The sequence below is a fragment of the Girardinichthys multiradiatus genome, chromosome 19 (genome assembly GCF_021462225.1).
Source record: "Girardinichthys multiradiatus isolate DD_20200921_A chromosome 19, DD_fGirMul_XY1, whole genome shotgun sequence".
In the NCBI taxonomy this organism is placed as follows: Eukaryota; Metazoa; Chordata; class Actinopteri; order Cyprinodontiformes; family Goodeidae; genus Girardinichthys; species Girardinichthys multiradiatus.
The window spans coordinates 20,050,863-20,073,740 of NC_061811.1; the positions used below are offsets into that span (position 1 = coordinate 20,050,863).

Here is a 22,878-nt window from a genome sequence, read left to right on the forward strand (position 1 = left end):
TGTCATGTGCCAGCCTGCTTCAAGTCCTCCACCATCGTCCCTGTTCCCAAGAAGCCAAGGACCACAGGGCTTAATGACTTCAGACCCGTCGCCCTGACCTCTGTGGTGATGAAGTCCTTTGAGCGCCTTGTGCTCTCACACCTAAAAGACATCACCGACCCCCTCCTGGACCCCCTGCAGTTTGCCTACAGAGCCAACAGGTCTGTAGATGATGCAGTCAACTTAGCCCTTCACTTCATCCTCCGGCACCTGGACTCCACAGGAACCTATGCCAGGATCCTGTTTGTGGATTTCAGCTCTGCCTTCAACACCATCGTCCCAGTTCTGCTACAGGAGAAGCTCTTCCAGCTGAGTGTGCCCGACTCCACCTGCAGGTGGATCACTGACTTCCTGTCTGACAGGAAGCAGCGCGTGAGGCTGGGGAAGCACGTCTCTGACTCCCTGACCATCAGCACCGGTTCCCCCCAAGGCTGTGTTCTCTCTCCTCTGCTCTTCTCCCTGTACACCAACAGCTGCACCTCCAGTCGCCAGTCTGTCAAGCTTCTGAAGTTTGCGGACGACACCACCCTGATCGGACTCATCTCTGATGGGGACGAGTCCGCGTACAGATGGGAGGTGGACCATCTGTTGGACTGGTGCAGCCAGAACAACCTTGAGCTCAACGCTCTAAAGACAGTGGAGATGGATGTGGACTTCAGGCAGAACCCAGCACCACCTGCCCCCATCACCCTCTGTGACTCCACAATTGACACTGTGGAATCTTTCCGCTTCCTGGGAACCATCATCTCCCAGGATCTCAAGTGGGAGCCAAACATCAGCTCCCTCATCAAGAAAGCCCAGCAGAGGATGTTCTTCCTGCGGCAGCTGAAGAAATTCAACCTGCCAAAGACTATGATGGTGCACTTCTACACAGCCATCATTGAGTCCATCCTCACCTCCTCCATCACCATCTGGTACGCCGCTGCTACAGACAAGGATAAGGGCAGGCTGCAGCGTGTCATTTGGTCTGCTGAGAAGGTGATTGGCTGCAGTCTACTGTCGCTCCAGGAACTGTACACCTCCAGGACCCTGAAGCGGGCAGGGAAGATTCTGGCTGATCCCTCCCACCCCGGTCACAGACTCTTTGAGACTCTCCCCTCTGGCAGGAGGCTGCGGTCCATCCGGACCAAAACCTCACGCCACAAGAACAGTTTTTTCCCATCTGCCACCAGCCTGGTTAACAAAGTCCGGAAACCACCCTGACACTCTCCCTCCCCCCCCCCCCCCCCCCCCCCTTTTTTTTTTGCTGACAGGACACCTGTAACCGGTAACTCTATGTGTTACATTAACGTTCAGCTTGGACTCCTGCCATACTTGCACAATGATCACCTGCACTGTTGTATTGATCTTGCATCTTATACTGCTCTATATTTACTCTCACTCACTTAAAACTGTGCACATATATTTATATTATATTGTAGATATGTTTATACTGTTTAATTTGTACTGTATTGCACCGACTACGCCAAAACAAATTCCTTGTATGTCCAAAAACGTGCTTGGCAATAAAGCTTTTCTGATTCTGATTCTAACAGTCATGTTTTTGGACTGTGGGAGGAAGCTGGAGTACCCGGAGAGAACCCACGCATGCATAGGGAGAAGTTGCAAACTCCAGGCAGAAAAACTCTTGGCCGGGAGTTGAACCAAGGACCCTCTTGCAAGGCAACAGTGCTATCATATGTGCCAGCGTGCAGCCGATCAACAGAACCACAAAACATTAAACCACAAAGAGAGGGGAAATAAGTCAATCTATAAACAATAATGCTCTTATAGGAAGAGGCATTAGTACACACGGAACAAGCCACTTGTCATTTAAATGAAGGGAGGAACTATACTTGACTTTGTTATTTAGTTCACGTTTTTGTGCACTATGTAAAGATGTTTTGATGTTTGTATGAAATTTGTTTCAACATATGACTTTCACACCGTTCCTGATTTTTAACTCCAGCTTTGGTTATTCTGCTCTAGACCTCCATCTGTCCGATATGGACTCCGTTCAGTAGGATAGGGCAGTCCATTGTTGAGAAGTTCTCACAGTCCTGTGACATTTTTCCCTTTTTAAATCAATCTGTTTTGCCTTCATTGCAACAAACAAGCAGAAAGAATGCTACACTATATAACTTCAATAAATAAACTGTTTAACCAACACGTTTTTTTGTACCAGCTTACCAATACTTTACCTGGACAGTTTCTATAATGAGAAAATGTATGAATTATTAAAAAAAAGTTAAATAGCAATATGTTAAAAATGTCCATCATCAACTAAATTTGTAAAATTTTTACTTTTTATGGAGATCATTTTGCTCATCTGGTTTGTTGTCACTAAAAAGAAACTATGTGAACTGGTTTGTGATTAGGGTCTTAGAGTTGAGAAGGTACCTAAAGCAGGATCCAAACCTCTTTCACACTGTGCTCCTCCTTTTCTGTTGTGCATCACACAATATGCTAGTGTCCCAAACCCCAATGTATATGCTCTTTACAAAATATTGTTTTAGCTTGCAATTGTTATGTAAGTAAGGCAGACAAGATTTTTTTTTATTCTTAAGCTAAAAGCAATATATTTCTGTGATGAAGCCAGAAAAGGAAACAATCTTGTTTTCACTTAAGCTAAATACTATTTCAGATTTTAAAAAAAACACAATGTTTTACAAAAAGAATATCATACCTATAGTTAAACATGGTGGTGGTAGTGTGATGGTCTGGGGCTGCTTTGCTGTTTTGGGATCTGACCAGCATGCCGTTATTAACCAAAACATGAATTCTGCTCTCAAGCACGAAGTCCTAAAGGAGAATATCCAACCATCAACTTTTGGCCATACGCTCACTATTGTTATTAATATTACTATTCAGTATGACGTATCCAAAGCAAGCAAGTCCACCTGTCAGGAATTAAAACAACATTGAAGGTTGTGGAGCGGCCTACAAAAAGTCCAGACTTAAATCTGATTGAGATGCTCAACTCTTTTTAAAGATCATTACAGAGTCTGGAAAGCCGTTTCTAATCTCCATGTGTGTGATCCCTTAGTGGCAGAAACGTTGAGTCATATCTGGATTGATTACTGATGCATAACATATGAAGTGCTATATTTGGCTGAAGTCAGCATCATCCAAATTATCTCAGTTTCCGTTCAAACTTCTCCAAATGTTTCACGCTTGGATGTCGATGGACTGCCAAGCATTCATTCCTTCCATTTCGACCTTCAGCGCACAAAACACATTTTTTTGATTTTTGGAGTTGAAGCTGCGCTCCCTGAAAATATGACAGCAAGAACACTTTACATATCGCAGCATCTGATCTGTCTCTCTCAGCCAGCAAAGCTGACATATCATCATCTGAGACGGAGGATGAGGAGGTGGAGGCTGGATGAAGGAGTGATAAGGAGAGAAACAGCGGGTGGAGTGGCGTGTTTTTCGGTCTTCAGAGTCTGTGTGGGCGTACTTAGCCATACTTTGAAGTGTTTTCCTGCTGGGGACGGCAGTTTCTCGCAGACCCCTGCCTGGAATCGAGTTAGATGCAGAGAAAATCATAGAAATGCAAAGGAAGACAGAGACAGAGACAGAGAAAAAAGATGCGGACGCATCAAACACGCTGCAGTTCATCTAGGAAAAGCTGACCCTTGCCTGTGCATGACTCACCTAGTGTCTGTATTTGTGTCTGACCAATCAGGCTTTTATTGCCAGCCCTCCCGAGCTAAAAACATATCCACAGAGACAAATAATGACACACTGTTAAACCTGCACACAGCCGGTGTGGTTTGCAAAAAGTTAAATAAGCAAATGTTGGTAAAAAGAAAGAGATCTTTTGAAGAATCTTTTTGAAAGCTTGCGTTGAAGCTTTACTTCACAGTAAATTATAGCACACTTATTTAACTCCTTCAAGACATTTGGCTTAACTGTTCTCTGTTTGTGTCCCAAGCTCCTAAGATGAATGTAAAACATTTACTAAGCTAGTCAGCAGTTTTATTGGTTTTAATTTAATTGGTAAATAGTCCACAGCAAACATGTTGAAGAATGTGCTCCGGTCAAACGAGACAAATAAAGAACTTTTTGACCTATGTGTAAAACAGTATGTATGGCAGAACAGGATGAAATCCAGAGTTTATTTTAAGATAAACTTTAAGTTAAACTAGGAGATCCTGGAAAAAAACCTGTTTGAGGCTTGAAATGACTCGAAACTGTTCACCATTCAGCAGGACAAAGACCCTAAACATGCAGCAAGAGTTACAATAAAATGGGAGAACAGACCCCGCTAAAGTCCAGACCTAAGTAGTACGGCTCACAGATCCTCTCTTTCCAATCTGACTGAGCTTGACCTGCTTTTTAAAAGCTGAATAGGGATGGGGTTTTTTCCCCTAGACGTGCAAAAGCTGGTCGAGACATGTCCCAAAAGGACTTGCAGATGTAATTGTTGGGAAAGGTACTGCTATTAAGTGTGACTCAGTGGGTCTGAATGCAGATGCACGCCATACTTTTCAGATTTTTATTTGTAAAAAAACTGAAAACCATGTAGCCTTTTGTTTTCACCTCAGTACTTTGTGCTGGTTTAACAAATAAAATCTAAAAGCAATACACTGACGTTTGTGGTTGCTACAAAATTTGTAAAAGGTCAAGGGGTATGAATACTTTTGTAAGTGAATTGAATAGAAAGGCAAGGTGCACGTTCACACTATGACTATGAGTTCTTACTGTATAATTGTTTCAACTTATTGTGTTAACTGGGATTCTCGAGCACCCACAGCTCCAGCATCTGTACCCAGCTCACATGCTCTTAGGAGTTTGTCACATTCTCTCTGACCTCTCCCGTCTTCACTCTCACCCTTTATCAATACCTATTTCATCCCTCCTTTTCTTCTCATCTTTCTTCCTCCATGTTTTGTTTGAGAATCAGTTTTCCCAAGGCTCCAGCAGGAAGTGCCCCCAGACGAGTCCATGCAAAACTTTACCCACTTCTTATGCTGTACATCAGTCTATTCTCATTGATAAGCCTTTAATCTCAACTTGTGGCGTGATCCTTGCTTTTAATATACAGATTATGAAGTTCAGCAATGGAAACTTCATTCCCTGTTAATTCTCTAAAATATAGAAGTCTTTTTTATCAAGGTCTTGTTAAGTGTGAAATAAAAAATATAACAAAAGACTGTGGAAATTTGCATTTCCAGACTTTGTGTTCCATCCATCCATCCATCCAACTTTTGAGTTAATTCCTTTTAAACTGTCTACAAAGAGCAGAGACCTCTCAAATATTTAGCACTGAAAGTATGGAATCAACATTATAAATGAGTACTAATCCCATGTTGCAGATAAAAAATATAAATCCCTTACTGTTTGACTGCGGGAAAATAACCGAACTTTAATTTGAATGTTCCGGTCATTTTATTTTGTTTACATGTTCAAACAATTTCAGTGAAGGCCTTTTTCCCCTGCAGACTCCATGATGTTGTTAATTTTGGCCTCAGTTCTGATATTTCTTTATTTATTATATTATTTGTTATTTTAATAATAGCCATGGAAAGGTCATTAGTCCATCACAGCACACCACAGTGACGCACAGTTTAAACAACCATGCGCACATACACTCATACTTAGGGGAATTTAACAGAACCTTGAACCCATGACCTTTAAATTTTCTTGCTGCAAGGGAACAGCGCTACCAAACTGTGCTCATGTGCTCCATTATTTGTTTGTTTATTTATTAAATTTTTAGAAAAAAGTATTGTTCTTCTCTAGATGATGATGCCTCTTTAACTCTTACTGACATGTTTCTATAAATTAAATTTACAATTCAAAATGTACAATTCAAAAAGAGAGACAAAATGTTCCAACACATTGTAAATCTGACTTTTAACAGCTTATTTTTTTGTGTGTTTTTATCGGATTATTATTAGTAGTAATTGTTTCATGTGTTAATTAATGATATTATGAAGTACTTTAAAGGCTTAACTATGACATCTTCGGCAGTGTAACAATGGATTGCACTTTCACTTTGACCCTGTGAAATCATCACATCAGAGACACAATACCATCACTGCACATGGGATCAATGACTCAACTTTGCCTAAATGTCTCTGAACTCATTATTTCTCTGTAATTCACCACAAAATAAAATGACAGAATGATAATTTGTGAAGACATCTTGCATGAGTATGAAAAATGTATTAAGCTCAGTTGTTTTTTCATCGTTTTAATACAGTTTGGGTTAATAACCTGTGAAAGATCTGCTTACTCGTTTATTTTAAACTCTACAAAAAGAAAAGTGGAGATTCGTGTCTTTATTTTGCCTTTAGAGGGAAGTCTGAAATCTTTTTATTTATGCCTTGGCACTCTACAAAAGCAACGCATTACATGTCGCCCATAGAAAACAAAATATGCAAGAAAAAGGCAACAACGACGGCGCTATGTACAGTTTTCACCAACATCAGCAGGAGCCTTTTTTAGATTTGCCATAGTCATTTTACCCCTCTGATAACAGTCACTTGGTTGTCACTGGTCCTACTGGTTTTCAGTCTTGACTTTTCTTGCGCGCCTGTCCGCCGGACTTCAGCTCCATGAGCTCTACTTCGTGCTTCGCCGCAGTCTCCAACACTTTCTGCTTGTTGTAGAACACAACAAAGTTATTGATGATCGGGTGGATGGGCAGAGCGATGGCGATAACCCCGCACAGGAAGCTGACCGCCGCGTTGCACTTGCCCAGGGTGGTTTTTGGGTAGATGTCCCCGTAGCCCACCGTGGTCATGGTGATGATGGCCCACCAGAAAGACTGGGGGATGCTCCTGAAGAGCGTCTCTGGGTGGCTTTGCTCCATGGTGTAGGCCAGCGCGGAGAACACGAAGATCCCCACGCCCATGTACATGAGGAGCAGCCCCAGCTCCTTGAGGCTCCGCTTCAGCGCATAGGTCAGGGTCTGCAGGCCGGAGGAGTGGCGTGCCAGCTTGAAAATACGCGCGATGCGCATGATGCGAAGCGCCTGAACAGCCTGTTGGACGTTCACCAGCTCCATCACGGACGTGGTGCCGAGCAAAGTGAGGGACAGGACCACGTAAAAAGGCATGATGGCCATGAAGTCTATGATGTTCATAATGGAGAGCGCAAAGCGCACTTTGCTCGGAGACGAGGCGAGGCGCAGCACGAACTCCGCCGTGAACCACAGCATGCACACCGTCTCAATCCCCTCCATGGTCGGGTGTTCCACCAGTTTCCCCTCCGCGTTCGTCACCTGCAGCTCCGGGATAGTGCTTACACACATGACCACGGCTGACAGCAGGATGGAGAGAAAGGACGCGATGGCGATGATGCGCGCTGGCAGGGAGGAATCCGGCTTCTCCATCAGTCTCCACAGGAACCTCTGGCACCTCTGCGTGCGGGTGATGCACTGATCCCCATCCAGGTCCTCTAAAATCGCTTTTACTTTGTTTGCAATCTCTTTCAGCTCTTCCTCCTTCTCGCTCAGGTAACTTTTACAGCACTCATCCAAAACACTCTGGTCTATCTTCCAGAACTCCATCTCCTTGATAAAGCATATGGGGCAAATCCCAGTTTTTATGTGGATTTCATCGAAGTAATACACATCTATGATGCACTTGAAGGAATCCGGATCCCGATCAAAGTAAAACTCTTTCCTGCCCGGGTCAAAGTCATCACAGAGAGTAGAGATAAGTTCTGGGTTCTGGGCTGAGCAGCTGGACAGCTCCGCCAGCCTGCTCTCCGGGTAGCGCTGCAAATCGTCCCCGAAAAGCACCACTCTCACCCCGCCGATGTTCACAGTGATGTCCCCCTCCTCACTCAAAGCATTTTTGTATTTCGGTTTCGGAACTGTCCACATTTTAATTAGGAGAGTAAGTGTTTAACCTAAAAATGTAGAACAGCGGACTGACTATAACTGATGCCCATATTCTTGACGCGTAAAATTGGTGTCTTTCAGACTGTTTCGTGTCCTAAATGGCACAGCTTGAGTGGCAAGCTCTTCTTCGCACCTCTCTCTCTCTCTCTCTCTCTCTCTCTCTCTTTCTCATATTAAACACCCGCGTGCACGCGCGCGCGCGCACATAGATACTAGGAGGAAACAATCACAATATCCCCTTGCAGCCACATTTTCCTATTTGCAGTCTGCTTGCATTCAGACGCAAATGAAACCAACGACGTTGTTTCCAGTCAGGAAGCAAGAAACTTGCATATTTTATGCACTGGATAATTAGAGCCTTGTGCATCTCAAAGTCACTCCGAAGAAAATACGCCATATTGTGCTGAACAGGAGGGCGAAAGAAGTCAAATCGTTCTTTCTTAAACAGAGATATTGTTTTTGTTTTAACACACAGATGTGTCAGATATTAGAGAAACTGGCTGCTTTACACAGCAGAGAGAGTGCACTCTGGTGACCAGGAACTGTACAGCAATCATTTCATAAATTTGCTGTACTTTGCAAAAGCCTCAATCCGGCCTTGAACGTTTCAATATGTTGTTATGTTACAACCACAAAAGTTTGATGCATTTATTTTGGTTTTATGTGACTGATTAACTCAAATTAGTGCATACTAGAAGTGGAAGGAAAGTGATTCATAGTTTTCAATTCTCTGCTAATTAAAATCTAAAAAAGTGTGCATTTATATTACTCACCAGAGTTAATGCTTTTACAGCTACAAGCTTTTTAGGGTATGTCTCTACCAGTTTTGCATATCTAGAGACTCAGGTTTTTGTCTTTTTTTTCTTTACAGAATAATTCAAGCTCAGCAAGACTGAATGGAGAGGCTGTGAACATCAATTTGCAAATTTTGCCAAACAGTCTAAGTTGGATTTGGACTTTGACTGGGCTATTCTAACACATATAAAGGCCATATCTTTTGGGCGTTGTTCTGTAAACAGATTTTCTCAGGTGTCACTTACTCCAAGGTTATCATCCCAGCTTCTCTGATTAATGCTGTCCTTGGCCAGCCTGTCGGTTTAGGTGGACGTTCATGTCTTGGTAGGTTTGCAGTTGTGCCATCCTCTTTCTATTTTCAGAGGATGAATTGAACAGTGCAGGGTTCAGTTGCAATGTACTGTATTTTTTCCTCATCCCACGCACCCAGACAGTCTTGATAACTGTTACAAAGACTGATTAGTTAAAGTGGTGTTAACTTTTTTATAGGTTTTTATAGGTTTTCTGAAGGTCTCCAAAGATTTTCTATTTAATTTCACCACTTGTTCATAGATGTTCAGTGTAGTGCTTGCAGATTTAAAGCAATGACATTTGTTAAACAGCTGCTGACCAACAAATCATTCACTTAATAATAATAATAAACTGAAGGGACGGACCAGTGTTGCGACATCAGATAATCCACAACTTAACAAAGATCTTTCTTTTAAAATACGCAGAATCTACTTTATTTGCTTGACAGCTTCAAAAGTTGTTGGAAGGACATGATCTCTTTAATTATCTCAAGCTGAGCAATATCAACATTTACAGCATAGAATAGTTAAATACAGCACCCTCTACACTGGAACAACCGTTAATGTGTGAAAAATAAATTTTTGTTTTTGCAGTAGCAAAATTGCTCTGGAAATGTAAAAATAAATTCAATTTTAAGTTGCAGGAAAGATCCTATGTAAAATAATACATTTATTTAACAAAATCAAAGATGCCATACTTGTAGCCACCCCAGCAATTCCTACACGAAGCTTTACTTTACCCTTTTTTAAGTTGATAAAACTATCTTTAGGAATCCATGATTTTTAGCTAAGTTTTAAATATGACAAGACATAGAGGGCAATGCCATAGGACTACTCTCCGAATGGGAAAGACACGAGAACATGTCATTCCATTTAAGTGGTTGTGTGTGGATTTTCATAAGTCAGTCATGGTCAAATGAAACTAAGGTTGAGCACTTGGCAACAAACGTGTGTGGCCAAAAACAAAGGTTGAATGTGTGGAAAAGCATTACAGGTCCACTGTTAAGTACGGTGGAGGGCTGTGATGCTGTGGTCTGAGTGCTCTACTAATGGTAAAACAGAGTCTTACAAAGCATTGACAGCAGGGGTGACAATAATAGTGGAATCAGTGGTTATGTAAAAAAATTATAATTTTTGAAAGAGGGATTTTTCCCCAATGAACAAATTTAAACTCAAATTAAAATTAGGATTTTTCTACATTTTCAGGGGGAGTTTAAGCTACTGCAATTAAAAACAAAATTTTATTTTAAGGCTTTTTTAACAGCTTTACCAGAGGTGCCAGTCTGGAGCTTTAGATCACTAGAAAACTTTCAAATATTTACAGAATTTAGCATTCTGGTGACAAGGATACACATCCATCCCATGGACAGAATATTTACACTTCTTTACCCCGAAAAAGGTGAGATTTATATACACAGGCCATTATTATATTCAAGATGTTGTTCTGTGACAGGTAACTTTTCATAATAATATTAATGTATTTCTGGCCCAGACTGCCTGAGGTCGACGAGCTGCTCTCTTCCTGTCGGTCACGTTGCTGACGGCTCGCTGATCTCCAGCATGTTGGTGCTGATGTGGAAGCAGATATAGGAGGAGTACTCCTGCTGGCAGAGCCCTGGGATGTCACAACTCACCTGTTTGGGAGATAAGACAGAAAACCATCACAGACTCATTGATTCAACCGTGAAATTGATCTTTTCACCGCCGGAGTGTTTGTATGACATGCAAATTTAAATTTACGGGTTAAATTATGCCTTAATGTGGATGCGATGAAAGTCCTTTACACCAAGTGAATGGTGGATAAAGAAGGCAACATCAAACAGTTCCTACTGCTTCTTCACCTGAATTTAATTTCCGTTAGGAATTTCTATCTGGAGTTTATCAACTCAAGATTCTGCCAAAACCATAAGCCTTATTCCGTTGCTAGTTTGTAATCTGGTTCTTGTTACCCTTTGCTTGAATCATGTGCCTCAACTCCACGTTCACCTGCATGCTGATTAGCTTGAATCATGTGGCTATCATGTCACTTCTTCCAGCCAGTGGTTTGTCATATTCTTGACTGCTTCTCACTGACATAAATACAACCCTTAGGACTAAATATTCCAGTTGTAAATCTAGGTCAGAATTGCCCAAATCCAGTCCTCACAATCTACTATCCTGCAACTTTTAGATGCATCCCTTCTCACACCCCTTAATGAAATGGTTAAAATTTTTATTTTATCAACATGTTTCTGACTTGAAACTAAGATAAAATGTGTGAAGGGACCTAAAGATTAGGGTCATGCCAATGAGACTTGGAACTCATCACTAAAAATAACTCATTAAATACCAGTGGAGACATGACAAAAAGCTGGTCAGCCATTAAGCCATTAAGCCATGAAAGTAATTAATGATCGACCGCATAGCTTTAGTTCTGACAACTTTACCTATTCAAATAACCGTTAATTTTATTTTATATTTTAACTTGTTTGATATTGTAGCTTTTTAATTTTTATTTAAAATCATATTTTACTGTATTCAATTTTTTTTATCTTACTTGTATTTCATTTCAGTTTAATTTTGTCTCCTATTTTGTTTTGAATTTTATTTTATTTTTTCTATTTAACTTGATAAAGCGCTATACAAGTTCAGGCCATTTACCATTATCAGTTAATTTATTCAGAAAACGTAGCATATAGACTGAAAGTTCAAATTGTTTAAATTTAATTAAAGTTTTTAACTTTGCTTTGGTCTTATTGTAATTTATCTGTTTTTTGATACAGTTAGGATTTACAAACTGAGCATTTGCTTAGTTTTTGGTACCATCAATCATCATTAGAATCATCAGTCGGTTATTTTACCTACTGTTTGTGCATATTTTTGCTTAGCACATGTGGATTTGTGTGGTAACTGTATAATAATGTATAAAGGAAGTTGAACTGATTCAATGACAAAGAGCAGAAATTAAAATACTCTTTAAGAAAATCGCTCAAAGCAGTTTTGTTGAGGTAAAATCTAAAATTATGCATGCTGATTGGAACAAGTGTTACATTAAAATAAAATATTTAACAGAAGGGTCAGTTTTCTTGCCTCCTTCATGCTGGCAGTGGGGTCCAAATGCACAAACAGTGAGGAAAGCTCTTCCTTCAGCTTCTTTGAGCGCTTCCTGTCCGTCTCCAGGAGAAAAGCCTGATAGTTCACAGGAAGTCCATACCTGCCAGAAGAAATCCCCAGAAGGCCCATTAAAATCCATCAGTTGTTCATCAGTAAAGAAAGAGAATAGTTAACAGTTTTCAGACTCACCTGAGGACTGATTCCACAAAAACTCTTAATGCTTTCAAGTGAATCCAGGCGAAGAACACTTGAGGGAAATTTACCTTCAGCCAACGCACAAATATCCCCTGCGGAGAAAGCAGGAAGCGTGTGTTAAAAAAAAAGTCTTCATCTCAGGAATCTGTAGGTAAAACCCAACACCTGACTCACATACTGCTCCTTTTTATGAACGGTGAGCTTCATGATCTCCTGGTGCTTCCTCTCCTCCACATCAAAGCTGTACTCCCGCACAATGAACCTGCGTGGATCACAGGCTACATTATGGTAATTGACACAGATACCATGGATGAGTCTCCCACCGGGGGTTTTTCTGGAAATTTCTCCTGCTTACTTGCTCTCCTGAGCTTTGGCTTTGAATTCACACACAGCTCGCTTGAACAGCGTCACCGAGAAGATCCCCCCATCTCCATCCTCAAAAATCTTCCTGAATGTCAGAAGGAAACATGTGGGAATGTGGTAGAAAATGACAAGGGGGGAAATATGTCTCAAGACATTAGGTGCCAGCTTGAAATTATTTATGATCAAAAGATTCAACCAATCTTGTTGCAAAAGTATTTATATCCCAGAAACCCTTTCTCTGTTTTTTGTGTAATAACTACATAATTCAATGTTTTTATTTGGGATTTTTTTTGCAACAAAACCAACAGAAAGTAGGCAATGATTGTGAGAGAAGGACAATTTGAGATCATTTCCATTAGATTTTTGAGATAAAAAACTTGAAAAGTGAAAAGCTTGCACTTGCTTGTAAGAGAACACACAGTCCCTTTGGTGAAATATAGTGGTAGCAGCATCATGCTGTGGGGGTACTTTTGTGCAAGTGTGCAAAAGTACAGGAAGGAGAGGGAAGTTGGTCATGATTGATGGAAAATGGATGTGGCTAAACTGCAAAAGACTTGGGGAGACAATTTACCTTCTAGCAGAGCAATAACCATAAACATGCAGCCAGAACCACATAGGAATGGAGATCAAAGCATGTGTATGTATTAGAATGGCCTAGTCAAAGTTAAGACTTGAATCTAATTAAAGATCTTTGGTAAGACTTGGAAAATCGGTGTTCAAAGACAAAAGTTCAAGGGGTAGGAATACTTTTGCAAAGCTCTGTAGCAGCTTGAATTTTAGCAAACTGTTGGACAAATGTAAAGCTAACTTTAATAAAGACATAAAAACTAATGAGATAACTATTTATGAGACTAGCATTGAAATATATGTGAGAATTGGTGGTTCTTGCATGAATGGCACCCTGGGAGATCCCCTCCTGCCACTCTCCAACCAATCAGAATGAGATAATGAGATTCTGGGTCACTCAACATATGGAGACGCCAACTTCCCCAATGCCTTCATTTGCTTAAATGCAACAGAAAACCTTGTCAGGGTGCAACTGACAGATAAGTTATATCTTTTTTAGTCTCGTGCTCATCTGCATGCGCTTTCTAATGCTGCCCTGGGCAACTGCCAATATGACTCGTATATATGGGTGTTAAATATTGATTTCTGTGCTTCAGGTTTTAAATATTTTTGCTTTTTCAAGTTTATTCTAACTTTTCAGTGTTTTCCTACAGCGGGAAAAGTTTAGGGTCTGTACTTTAACTTCTTTTTCAATTTGTTAAAACTGGAAACTCTGCTGATGCTTTGTGTTTTGGTTTGATATAAAGTGTTTAATTATTAAGAGCTTCATCTGGCACCATTCTGTGCTCGGAATACAGATATTCCTTCCCTGCTGCTGATCCAAGCCTCACAGACTCTTACTTTCTGTGAACACCTGCTCCCAGTTTGACCTCCTGGAGTCTGAGAACAGGAGTTTTGGAGGCTCGTTGTTGCACTTGCACTAAAACTCACCGGCTCGACCGTGGAACCACGAACTCTGACAGGAATTCGTAGCTTTTTTCCCACTGCAGATATTTTTCTCTGGGATGGATAACACAGTAAGAAACACTTTTACATTTGCAGAACATCCCAGGACGAAAACAAACAAGGAAAGATGTTTTAGTACCGACCTGCTTACCACCACCAACAGAGTTGTTAGATACTCAGAGACCACCAGGTCTTCTTTCCTCACAATATCATTCAGACTGCGAGTTTGCAGATTTCCACTGAAAACACCCAACATATACTTCAGTAAATTATCCTGCCCATATAAGTATATATAACATGCATGTCACTCACTTCAGATTGTGTTCAAGGCTTTGTAAGGTGGCTTTCAGGCTGTTGTAGGCTGTGGCTCGGGATCTTAACTCAGTCTCCACCTGTGATATTTCCTGTAGCATATTCAGCATCAAGTTTACCTTTGCTAAGACATTCCTCCATCTATCATCCACAGTTCTTCATGTAAATATCAGCATTAGTGGCATAGACACTTGTGATTACTTCTTTTGAATTAGAAAGCCTTATTTTCTGATGTGTATGAAGGTAAAAACTGTAGCGTTCTTAGAGCTCAGATTTTGACTCAACTCCTTCAACTGATGCTAGAGGACAAATTAAATTGATTTAATACTTCAGAATTATACAGAGAACAATATTCATAGCTAAACACTCATGTTAGCAGTCATACGTTAATTGTGCTGGTTTAATAATTTCTTGGCTGCATTTGTCTGCACTGGAGTAACATTTTAAAGACAGTTGACTAATAAATGAATAACAACTGTTACTTCCTGTCACGGGGTGGCATTTTGGACTTTGTTTTATGGATTCTTGTGATTTATTTTGCTTAGATGTTTCTATTTTGGTTTTTGTATCATGTTTTCTTTTCTCCCTCTTCGGCCTCCTAGTGTTTACTTCTTAAGTTATTTTATGGTTGTTTTCTTATTACTTTGTATGGTTTATCATTATTATTATTATTGTAATTATTATAGTTCTTGGTCTTCCCTGGATTCTCTAGTTTTATTTCTCTTTAGTATGTTTGTGTTTTATTGTGGTTTATTATTTGTTCCTTTGCATGCTTCTTGTTTTCTAGTTTATTTTCTGTTTCCTTTCCAGTTAATTCAGTCAGTGTGGTTAGGTTTGTTTACTTTTGTATTAAGGTTTTCTTTATGGGTTCTTTGTTTGTTCTTAGGTTGTTATTGTTGTTCCTATGTTCCCTCTAGTTTCTCTGTTTACTTTAGTCATGATTATTCTAGTTTTCGTATTCCCCATTTGATTATTTATCTTGGTCTGTGTTTCTGTTTTTTATTAGTTACTTTGCCCATCCTCAGCCTTTGTATTTGTTTCACCTGTTCCTTCTGCTTCCCTGCCTCCTTGTCACACCTGTTCCCTGTTTTCTCTGATTACCTGCCCTTTGTTATCCCTCAGTATATTAGTTGGTTTTGATATTGTTTGTGACTGGTTCCTTGTGTTTGTCATACCCCGTTCTCAACCCACGTATTTGTGCTGAGTTTTTCCATGTTTCCTGCAGAACCTCTTGTAAGTTTTTTTTGGATCTGGACTTTTGTTTGTATCTGCAGTGCCTTGTTTGGTTTCTTTGATAACCCCTGGAAATAAAGCAGAAAACCTTTTACAACATGTTGCTGCCCAGCTCTTGTCTGCACTTTGGTCTGCCCGCAAACCACATTATGACACTTCCTCCCTGACTCCACTGAGTCTGGATTGAAATAATGTAATCTGGACACAACTGCCAGACCAGGGAGGTACTTTGTTTCCTAAATTTAATTTCTGCTGTTTACAGTGCTTTTATACTTAAATATTTCAGATCTTCAAACAAATTTTAAGATCAGAGAAAGACAATCCGAATAAGTACAAAAGAAAAAAGACTAACCCCGAACCCAATCCATTTATATAATGAATTACCTTCGATTAAACATATTTCACTTTTAAACCCCAGGTATAATCACTGCCTGACTTGCAGAATAAAACAGTTCACTCAAATAGACCATGTTTGACAACATGAAGTAGGCTAAATGATCTCCTAAAGCAGCAAACTATGTCATGATCCAAAGAAATCCAATAATATGTAAGAAAGAGATCATAGAGTCTGGGACTCCACTGAACCAGCCATTATGCACAAAGGGAAAAAACATGGAACAGTGGTGAACCTTCAGAAGAGTGACCATCAACAACTCATCCAGGAGGTCACAAAGAACCCAGAACAAGATCTAAAGAACTGCAGGCCTGACTTGCCTCAGTTAAAGTAAGAGGTCATATTTCAATATTTAGAAGGAAAGCAGGCAAAAAATGCATGGGAAAGATCCACGGCAAAAAACACTATTGACAAAAACATTATGATCTTCAAGACCTTTTGGGAAATATGCTGACAACTGATGAGACATGAAACATGGATATTTTTCTATAGGTGTGTGTCCCATCACATCTGGTGTAAAACTAGGTATTTCAGAAAAACAGTCAAACATTGGAAAGGTAGTGTGATGGTCTTAAGCTCAGGCACAGTTGAGTTATGCCGCTGGACAATAATCAAAAGCACACCAGCTAGTCCACCTTTCAATGGTTCAAAAAGGAAATAATACAAGTTTTAGAGTGGCCTAAAAAAAACCTGGGCTCAAATCCTGTTGGGATGCAGAGACATGACCTTAAACAGGCTGTTGATGCCCAAACACCTTCCAATGTGGCTGAATTAAAACGATTCTTCAAAGCAGGGTTGACCACATTCCTCCACAACAATTGAAAACACTTTTTGTGGCAGTTGTTGCAGCTAAGTGTGTTTTTTCATAGGATGGTTGATTTGGATGGCTTTTATCCTAATATATTAAATAATCATCAGAAAAAAACATTTTACTCTCCTTATCTTGGTCAAAATGTTGTTTGTCTGATGATCTGAGATATTTAAGTATTTAATTACAATAACAAGACATCTGCACGGGGGGCAAAAACCTTTCTACTGTAGTGTATTTAATAAATATTGTAAAAATGGATTGGGGTCCTCAATCAGATTCTACTCAGGGCCCCATATAATCTTGATCCAGCTCTGCTACGTACACCATGACAGCATGTTGTACAGTATGTACTGATAGAAAATAGCCAAACAGAAAATGATCCATCAAAGGTTGGCAATGAGAAACATATTTATTGTATACCATGTTTGTAGATTATAATGTGAGTGGTTTGAGAATCATCATAGAGTGGTTGGAGAATCGCTTTAATAATTTATAAATCAGAATTAAGTGGTTTAACAAAGTAAACAAAATGGACTAAAATGTGCTGAAAGCTGCCAGTGTTAAGGAAACATTGAAATACCATCTGAAAGTTTGAATATCTACTGATCAAGACCACTTCAAAGATTACAAAGTTGTTCAGATACTTGAAAGGACACAATTTGGTCCCAAGTGGACCTTAAGAATTTTATACCTTGTTGATGAGGTCTGTCAAGGTGGAGAGAGGCAGAGCTGTGGGATACTTGGCTTTGTCCCATTGAAACTTGGTGACATAGTTAATCAGGTCCACTGAGAACAAAACAAACAACACCAGACCACAAATAGGACAAAAGCTCTGCAAACACAAACACCGTTAGCTGAGGTCAAAGCTGTCAGCAGAAATAATGTAATACCTCTTAGAGATGTGAGGTAAGTCTTCAGTGGTGACGGAGCTGCGCTCCTCTGATTCATCCTGTGGTCTGAGAGGTCAGAATCAGGTTAGTCTGGTTTGTTTTGGTAAACATCAGCGTGAGCTGTAGTATGCACGTGCCTTTTACACACACACACACACACACACACACACACACACACACACACACACACACACACACACACACACACACACACACACATATTAAATGTTTTATTAGCTAGATTTAATTTCATCTGACTGTTTTGGTGTGTTTGTGTGAGTCACCTCCGTTGGCTAAGGCGTATTCTTGAACTTTGTCGCCAGGAGGCTCCATCACCTCCTTCAAGCACTGGCAGGTTTTTTTGATCACGCTGATCAGGCAACAGAAATGACATGAAATCAGCATATTTAATTCACTTATACTTTTATCACCTTTTTCCTTTTTTTTTAAAGTATTCATTACTTTTGAACTTTTTCACATGTTGTCACGTTGGACACACATCGTCATTTTACTTCTTTGAGATTTTATGTTATAGAAAAACACAACATTACTTTTCCAACAGTTATTACAGATAACATTCTGAAAGTGTAGCATGCACATGTATTCAGTTGAGTCAATACTTTTTAGAACCACTGAGGGCAGCAATTACAGCAGGTCTGTTGGGATATGTCTCTACCATCTTTGCACATCTAGAGACTCAAATTTCTGCCCGTACTTCTTTACAAAACAGCTTGCATCCCTGTCTTTGCTGAAGAACAGCATCCCCACAGCATGATGCTGTCATGACCATGTTTCACCAAAGGGATGGTCTGTTCCCTCTGAGCTTGTTTTTCTCCACCACACATGGGATATTGCATGTGGGGCAAAACAATTATTTAATTTGGTGTTCTCTGATCAGAGCACCTACTTCCACATGTTTGGTGTCCCCTGCAGGACTTGTGGCAAACTGCAAACAGGGCTTCCAATCACTTTCCTATAACAATGTCTTTGTTCTTTTAACTCTTTTGTAAAGGCAGGTCACCAGATTCCCCCACACAGATGGACTCTGTTTACTCAGCATTTGGTTCTACTGGATTGTATTCAAGGATGTAAGAGTAAGAAGAGGCTGAATACAAATGCACACCACACAACACCTTTTCGCCCAAATGCAAAACCCTATGTCTGGTGGAAAATTAACATGGCACATCACCCTGAAAACCCAATTCCCACAGTAAAACATAAGGGTGGCAGCATCATGCTGTGGGATTGTTTATTTTTTTTTAGAAAAAAAGAAACCTATTTTGCAAAGAAGGAGAAGTAAGAATTTCAGTCACTAGGTGAAGCTTGCAGCTGTAATCGCGGTAACATGCAGTTGGCTCTAAAAAGTATTGACTCACCTGAGCTCATATCTGAAAAAGTTCAAAGAGTATGATTTTGCAAGGCACAGCACATTCCACCCTCACTGCGTTGCATTAATACGTCTGTTCTAGGATACAAATGTAAATCTATTATTTGTTTTTCTAATTCCTGGAACTGTGGGGAGCTCCTGACTTCATCACTTACGCAGCACCAGCTCAGATATACCAACAAGGAATTTAAAATCAGGAGGAAAAACTAATCGTCACCTGGCCCTAACCATTAATCATTCATGATGCAGACCAAACACATGCTCAGAGCTGCTGGTTTCAATGAAGGACAAAGTTTCACCGCAGGCTGAAAATGATCAACAGAATTCATTCATCTCTTGTATGTTTGTTTTACCTTTCAGTCAGCGTGTCGAGCTTTGACAGGTCGTCTGACACTCTAACCAGACTGTCCAGAATCCCCACCTGCAGCATCAGCAGAAACACAAGCGATAATGTTGCCGTGAGTGATGCAACATCCATCATCATTGAAAGCTCATGACAGATCTGATAACATAATTAGTTTAGAAGCCTGTAAACTTTAGGATTCATCCCCCACCTCACTTTTCTTGTTGTTATTCCTTTATTTATAAACAATAGTACTGATAATACCTGAAGAGGTTAGTGCTCCAAATGACTCTTGCGTGTTCAGTCAGTCCCTAGAGCTAGCTGTATTTATGCAAACACGCTGATCATTGGTCAGACAGACAGACATACTAGACTGAGAGCAATAAACACCAACAGCCTATGATTAACAACAAAAAATAAGCTTCTATATTGTTACAGTTACGCCCCCCACATCATCAAGTCTTGACTCAAGGCTTGATGATGTGAACATTTTCAGGTACAAATCATGTTAAATTTGTGAAGTTGTTTATAGATGTTTAATCAGATTTGTCTAAATTAACAGAAACTTATTGTAGTCTTTCTGACATCATATTGCATAAATCTTTCTTTCACTGTTGAAAATTGTTATATAATCGACTCCTCTCAGATTTGAAAAATAAACCAAAATTAATATTTTTACCCAGCTCTTTTTCAAATTACTTGAGATAAGGCTTCAACTTGCAACATTGTGTGAATTGTTCTTCTGCCAAACTGCGAAATTAAGAGGTTAGGCATTAAAACAGCTGTTCACTCATATAAAAGACACTAATAGTCTGTACTGGTAGTATCTTGGTATTAAAGTTCTAATACAACATGGGTCTAAAAGTGTGTTCACTCACATAGACCAGACTGACATAAAGTAATGAGATGGAAAGATTTACTCATACAGGGAGCTCATGGCAGGCTGATGGGGCAATATTTTAAATAATAAACCGGCAAATACGAAGGTCAAAATAAATACAGTTACAGCCACTATTATAAAGTGAAACAGCAGTAAATTTGAACATCCAGGAAAAAACTAGCTGTTTGAACAGAGAGTTAGATATGGACACTTAGGAAATCACATAACTAAGATGAGGCTAGACCTTTTCATATTTAAAAGCAAGCAATAGTTGCACTGTTTTCCAAGGATTGGATCTATTCAGGAAAACAAGACATTGCTTTCCCAAGTGGCACAGCTTGATCTGGGGGATCCTGAGCTGTTTCCAGCCCAGAATGGATGTATAGTCTGTCCAGTGATTTCTGAGTCAGCCCAAGGATCTACAAAAACCTCTAAAGGGAGACACCCTGGGAGTATTGCGATCTGACACCAGAACCACCTCAGCTGACTCCTTTTAATACGGAGGAGAAGCGACTCTACTCTGAGTCCAATTCAGATGAGGGACCTCTTCACCCTATCTCTAAAGCTGAGCCAAGCCACCTCACAAAAGAGGCTTATTTAAGCCACATGTACAAAGGATTTCAGTCTGGCCAATCAACAATGGGTAATTTTTGTTAAAATATAAAAATATTGGAGCTTCCCATATGCCTTCCTTCGTTTGTGTGGGATTTTTTAATGTTTTTTCGTGTGCAAATTTAATCATGGCTAAATCAGGTTAAGTCGCTATCTTCAAATTCTTGGGTATCAATTTTTACATCCAGTACTTTTTGTAATTCACACAGTCTCTGTAAGAGACTTGTAGTGTGGTACTTTCTGTTTGACGCCAACCGATCAATTAGTACTTTGTGAGAGAGAATCTAAGCTTTTATGGTTTTCTTTGAGTACTCATTAGTCATGTTTTAAGTCAATTATTATACATTAAAGCTTATAATCTCTAAATACGACCCAGCTTTCTACAGTAACATCTGGATCTGAATGAGAGCTTTAAAGCTTCAAGTAGTTTAAAATGATAGATGTTAGCAGCTGTGGTGAAAGCCGCTTCCTGACAGGCAGGCAGGACACTGATCATGCTGAGTGAAATGGGTCAGATGGAAATGTTGCCTCAAACTGTAGGGAGCAACCTGAGCCTCGATCCCTGCACCAGAGAAGGACACCAAACACCATCAGCGTCCTCGCTCACACTCTACTGTACCGCTCAACACAACCCTCCCTTCCATAGTGTATTCAGTGAAATTTTCTTCTGGTTCTTTGGTTGAACATGGCTTACTCACACCCTCACCTTCAGATCTGGGATGGAGAACTTCCAGGATGAGGCTAGGTGGGTTTTGGTGATGGTCCGCTTCAGTTTCTCCACACTGGTTAAACTGGTCTTGTCCAGCGGGACAGAAATCAACCAAAAGTCTGCCATGACTCCTTGTGCTTCACATAGAGAACATCAATCATAAATCCACCACACCAGAACTGGTTTGGCATAAAACAGATCAGATGTTTTCCTGGAAACACAAATATATATTTCAACTTTCAAACTAAAAGTAACTGTATGTTTTTTAATTCAATGTTTCCTTAATAAGACGAAAATACAACCCAGAATTGGCTGTTAAACCAGCCCAATACCCTCAGGTTACCTTCATGATCCTCCTGTGATGACACCTCTGTGAGTGTTTGAGTCTGAGCAGCAGCTCCACCTGAGACGGACTGATGTCTGAGGAGCGCCGTGTGACAACCATCCGATTCTGTCCTGTTACGGGAGGCTCTCATCTCTCAGGTGACCTGAGCAAATAAACATTAAGAGAATAGCATTAACAACATGATACAACATCCATGACCAAAGAATGTGTACAGAGAAGAAACTTAAACTGTAGAAATAAGCAAACTGCATGAGAATTTACCAACAAATAAAACTGAAAATTTTAAAATACCTTGCAATCAATACTATCCGCCTTGCATAACACAGTTTAAAAAGTCTCATGTGGTCTCATTCAGTTGAGTAATATTTAAACAATATTTTATATCACTATCCAGATCATTATAGGATTGTTTTGAGTTTTTGCAAATTAACTTTTAAAATCATGATTCCTTCCATTTGACCTTTGGATCCAGAGTAACCTCTAGAAACTCAACTTCTAATACAGTCATGAAATAAAGACATTTCCATGATGATTTATGCAGAGGTGGGAAAAAACTAAGTGCATCCTGTGATTCACCTTTAGCTGCAGTAACTAACATTTTCTGTCTGATTTTATTAGTCGCTGAGGTTTGCAGATATCTGTTTATCTCTTAAGGTCTCATGACTCCCACTACAACATTTTAATCAGGTTGAGGTCTGAACTTTGACTGGGCCACTGAACTACCTGATTCTTTCCTTTTTAACCTTTCTGCTGTAGATTTGATGCCGTTTTTGCGTCATTGACTTGTTAATGACCCAGTTTGCACCGAGTTTCACCTGCTGGACTGGTGGACTTACA

At 40.0% G+C, this 22,878-nt stretch overlaps 2 protein-coding genes and 1 long non-coding RNA gene across 3 annotated transcripts; 1 reads left to right on the forward strand and 2 right to left on the reverse strand.

The window, feature by feature from the left end:
* Positions 1-6,293: 6,293 nt before the first annotated feature.
* Positions 6,294-8,018, reverse strand: kcnf1b (potassium voltage-gated channel, subfamily F, member 1b). The gene has a single exon (XM_047345604.1). It carries the CDS (start codon positions 7,856-7,858, stop codon positions 6,539-6,541), a length of 1,320 nt encoding a protein of 439 aa, XP_047201560.1. The 5' UTR covers positions 7,859-8,018; the 3' UTR covers positions 6,294-6,538.
* A 237-nt stretch (positions 8,019-8,255) lies between these two features.
* LOC124855112 lies at positions 8,256-11,925 on the forward strand. Its single transcript, XR_007035010.1, has 2 exons — positions 8,256-10,360; positions 10,454-11,925. It is a non-coding gene; the product is annotated as an uncharacterized LOC124855112 (long non-coding RNA).
* Positions 9,369-21,894, reverse strand: atp6v1c2 (ATPase H+ transporting V1 subunit C2). Its single transcript, XM_047344667.1, has 13 exons — positions 21,693-21,894; positions 19,505-19,572; positions 18,049-18,134; positions 17,765-17,830; positions 17,566-17,660; positions 14,437-14,528; positions 14,268-14,363; positions 14,110-14,178; positions 12,605-12,697; positions 12,424-12,511; positions 12,244-12,341; positions 12,031-12,154; positions 9,369-10,595 (listed from the first exon to the last, which is right to left on the reverse strand). The coding sequence occupies exons 1-13, from the start codon at positions 21,819-21,821 to the stop codon at positions 10,491-10,493; spliced, it is 1,209 nt and encodes a 402-aa protein (XP_047200623.1). The 5' UTR covers positions 21,822-21,894; the 3' UTR covers positions 9,369-10,490.
* Between the last annotated feature and the right edge of the window lie 984 nt (positions 21,895-22,878).

Coding starts and splice junctions, on each gene's coding strand:
- kcnf1b (XM_047345604.1), bottom strand. CDS start 7,858: ATGTGGACAGTTCCGAAACCGAAATACAAAAATGCTTTGAGTGAGGAG.
- atp6v1c2 (XM_047344667.1), bottom strand. CDS start 21,821: ATGGCAGACTTTTGGTTGATTTCTGTCCCGCTGGACAAGACCAGTTTA. Junction 14,529..17,565: donor TGACAGACCTCATCAACAAG/GTATAAAATTCT, acceptor AATATGCTACAG/GAAATATCACAGGTGGAGAC. Junction 10,596..12,030: donor CCACTGCCAGCATGAAGGAG/GCAAGAAAACTG, acceptor TCTCCCAAACAG/GTGAGTTGTGACATCCCAGG.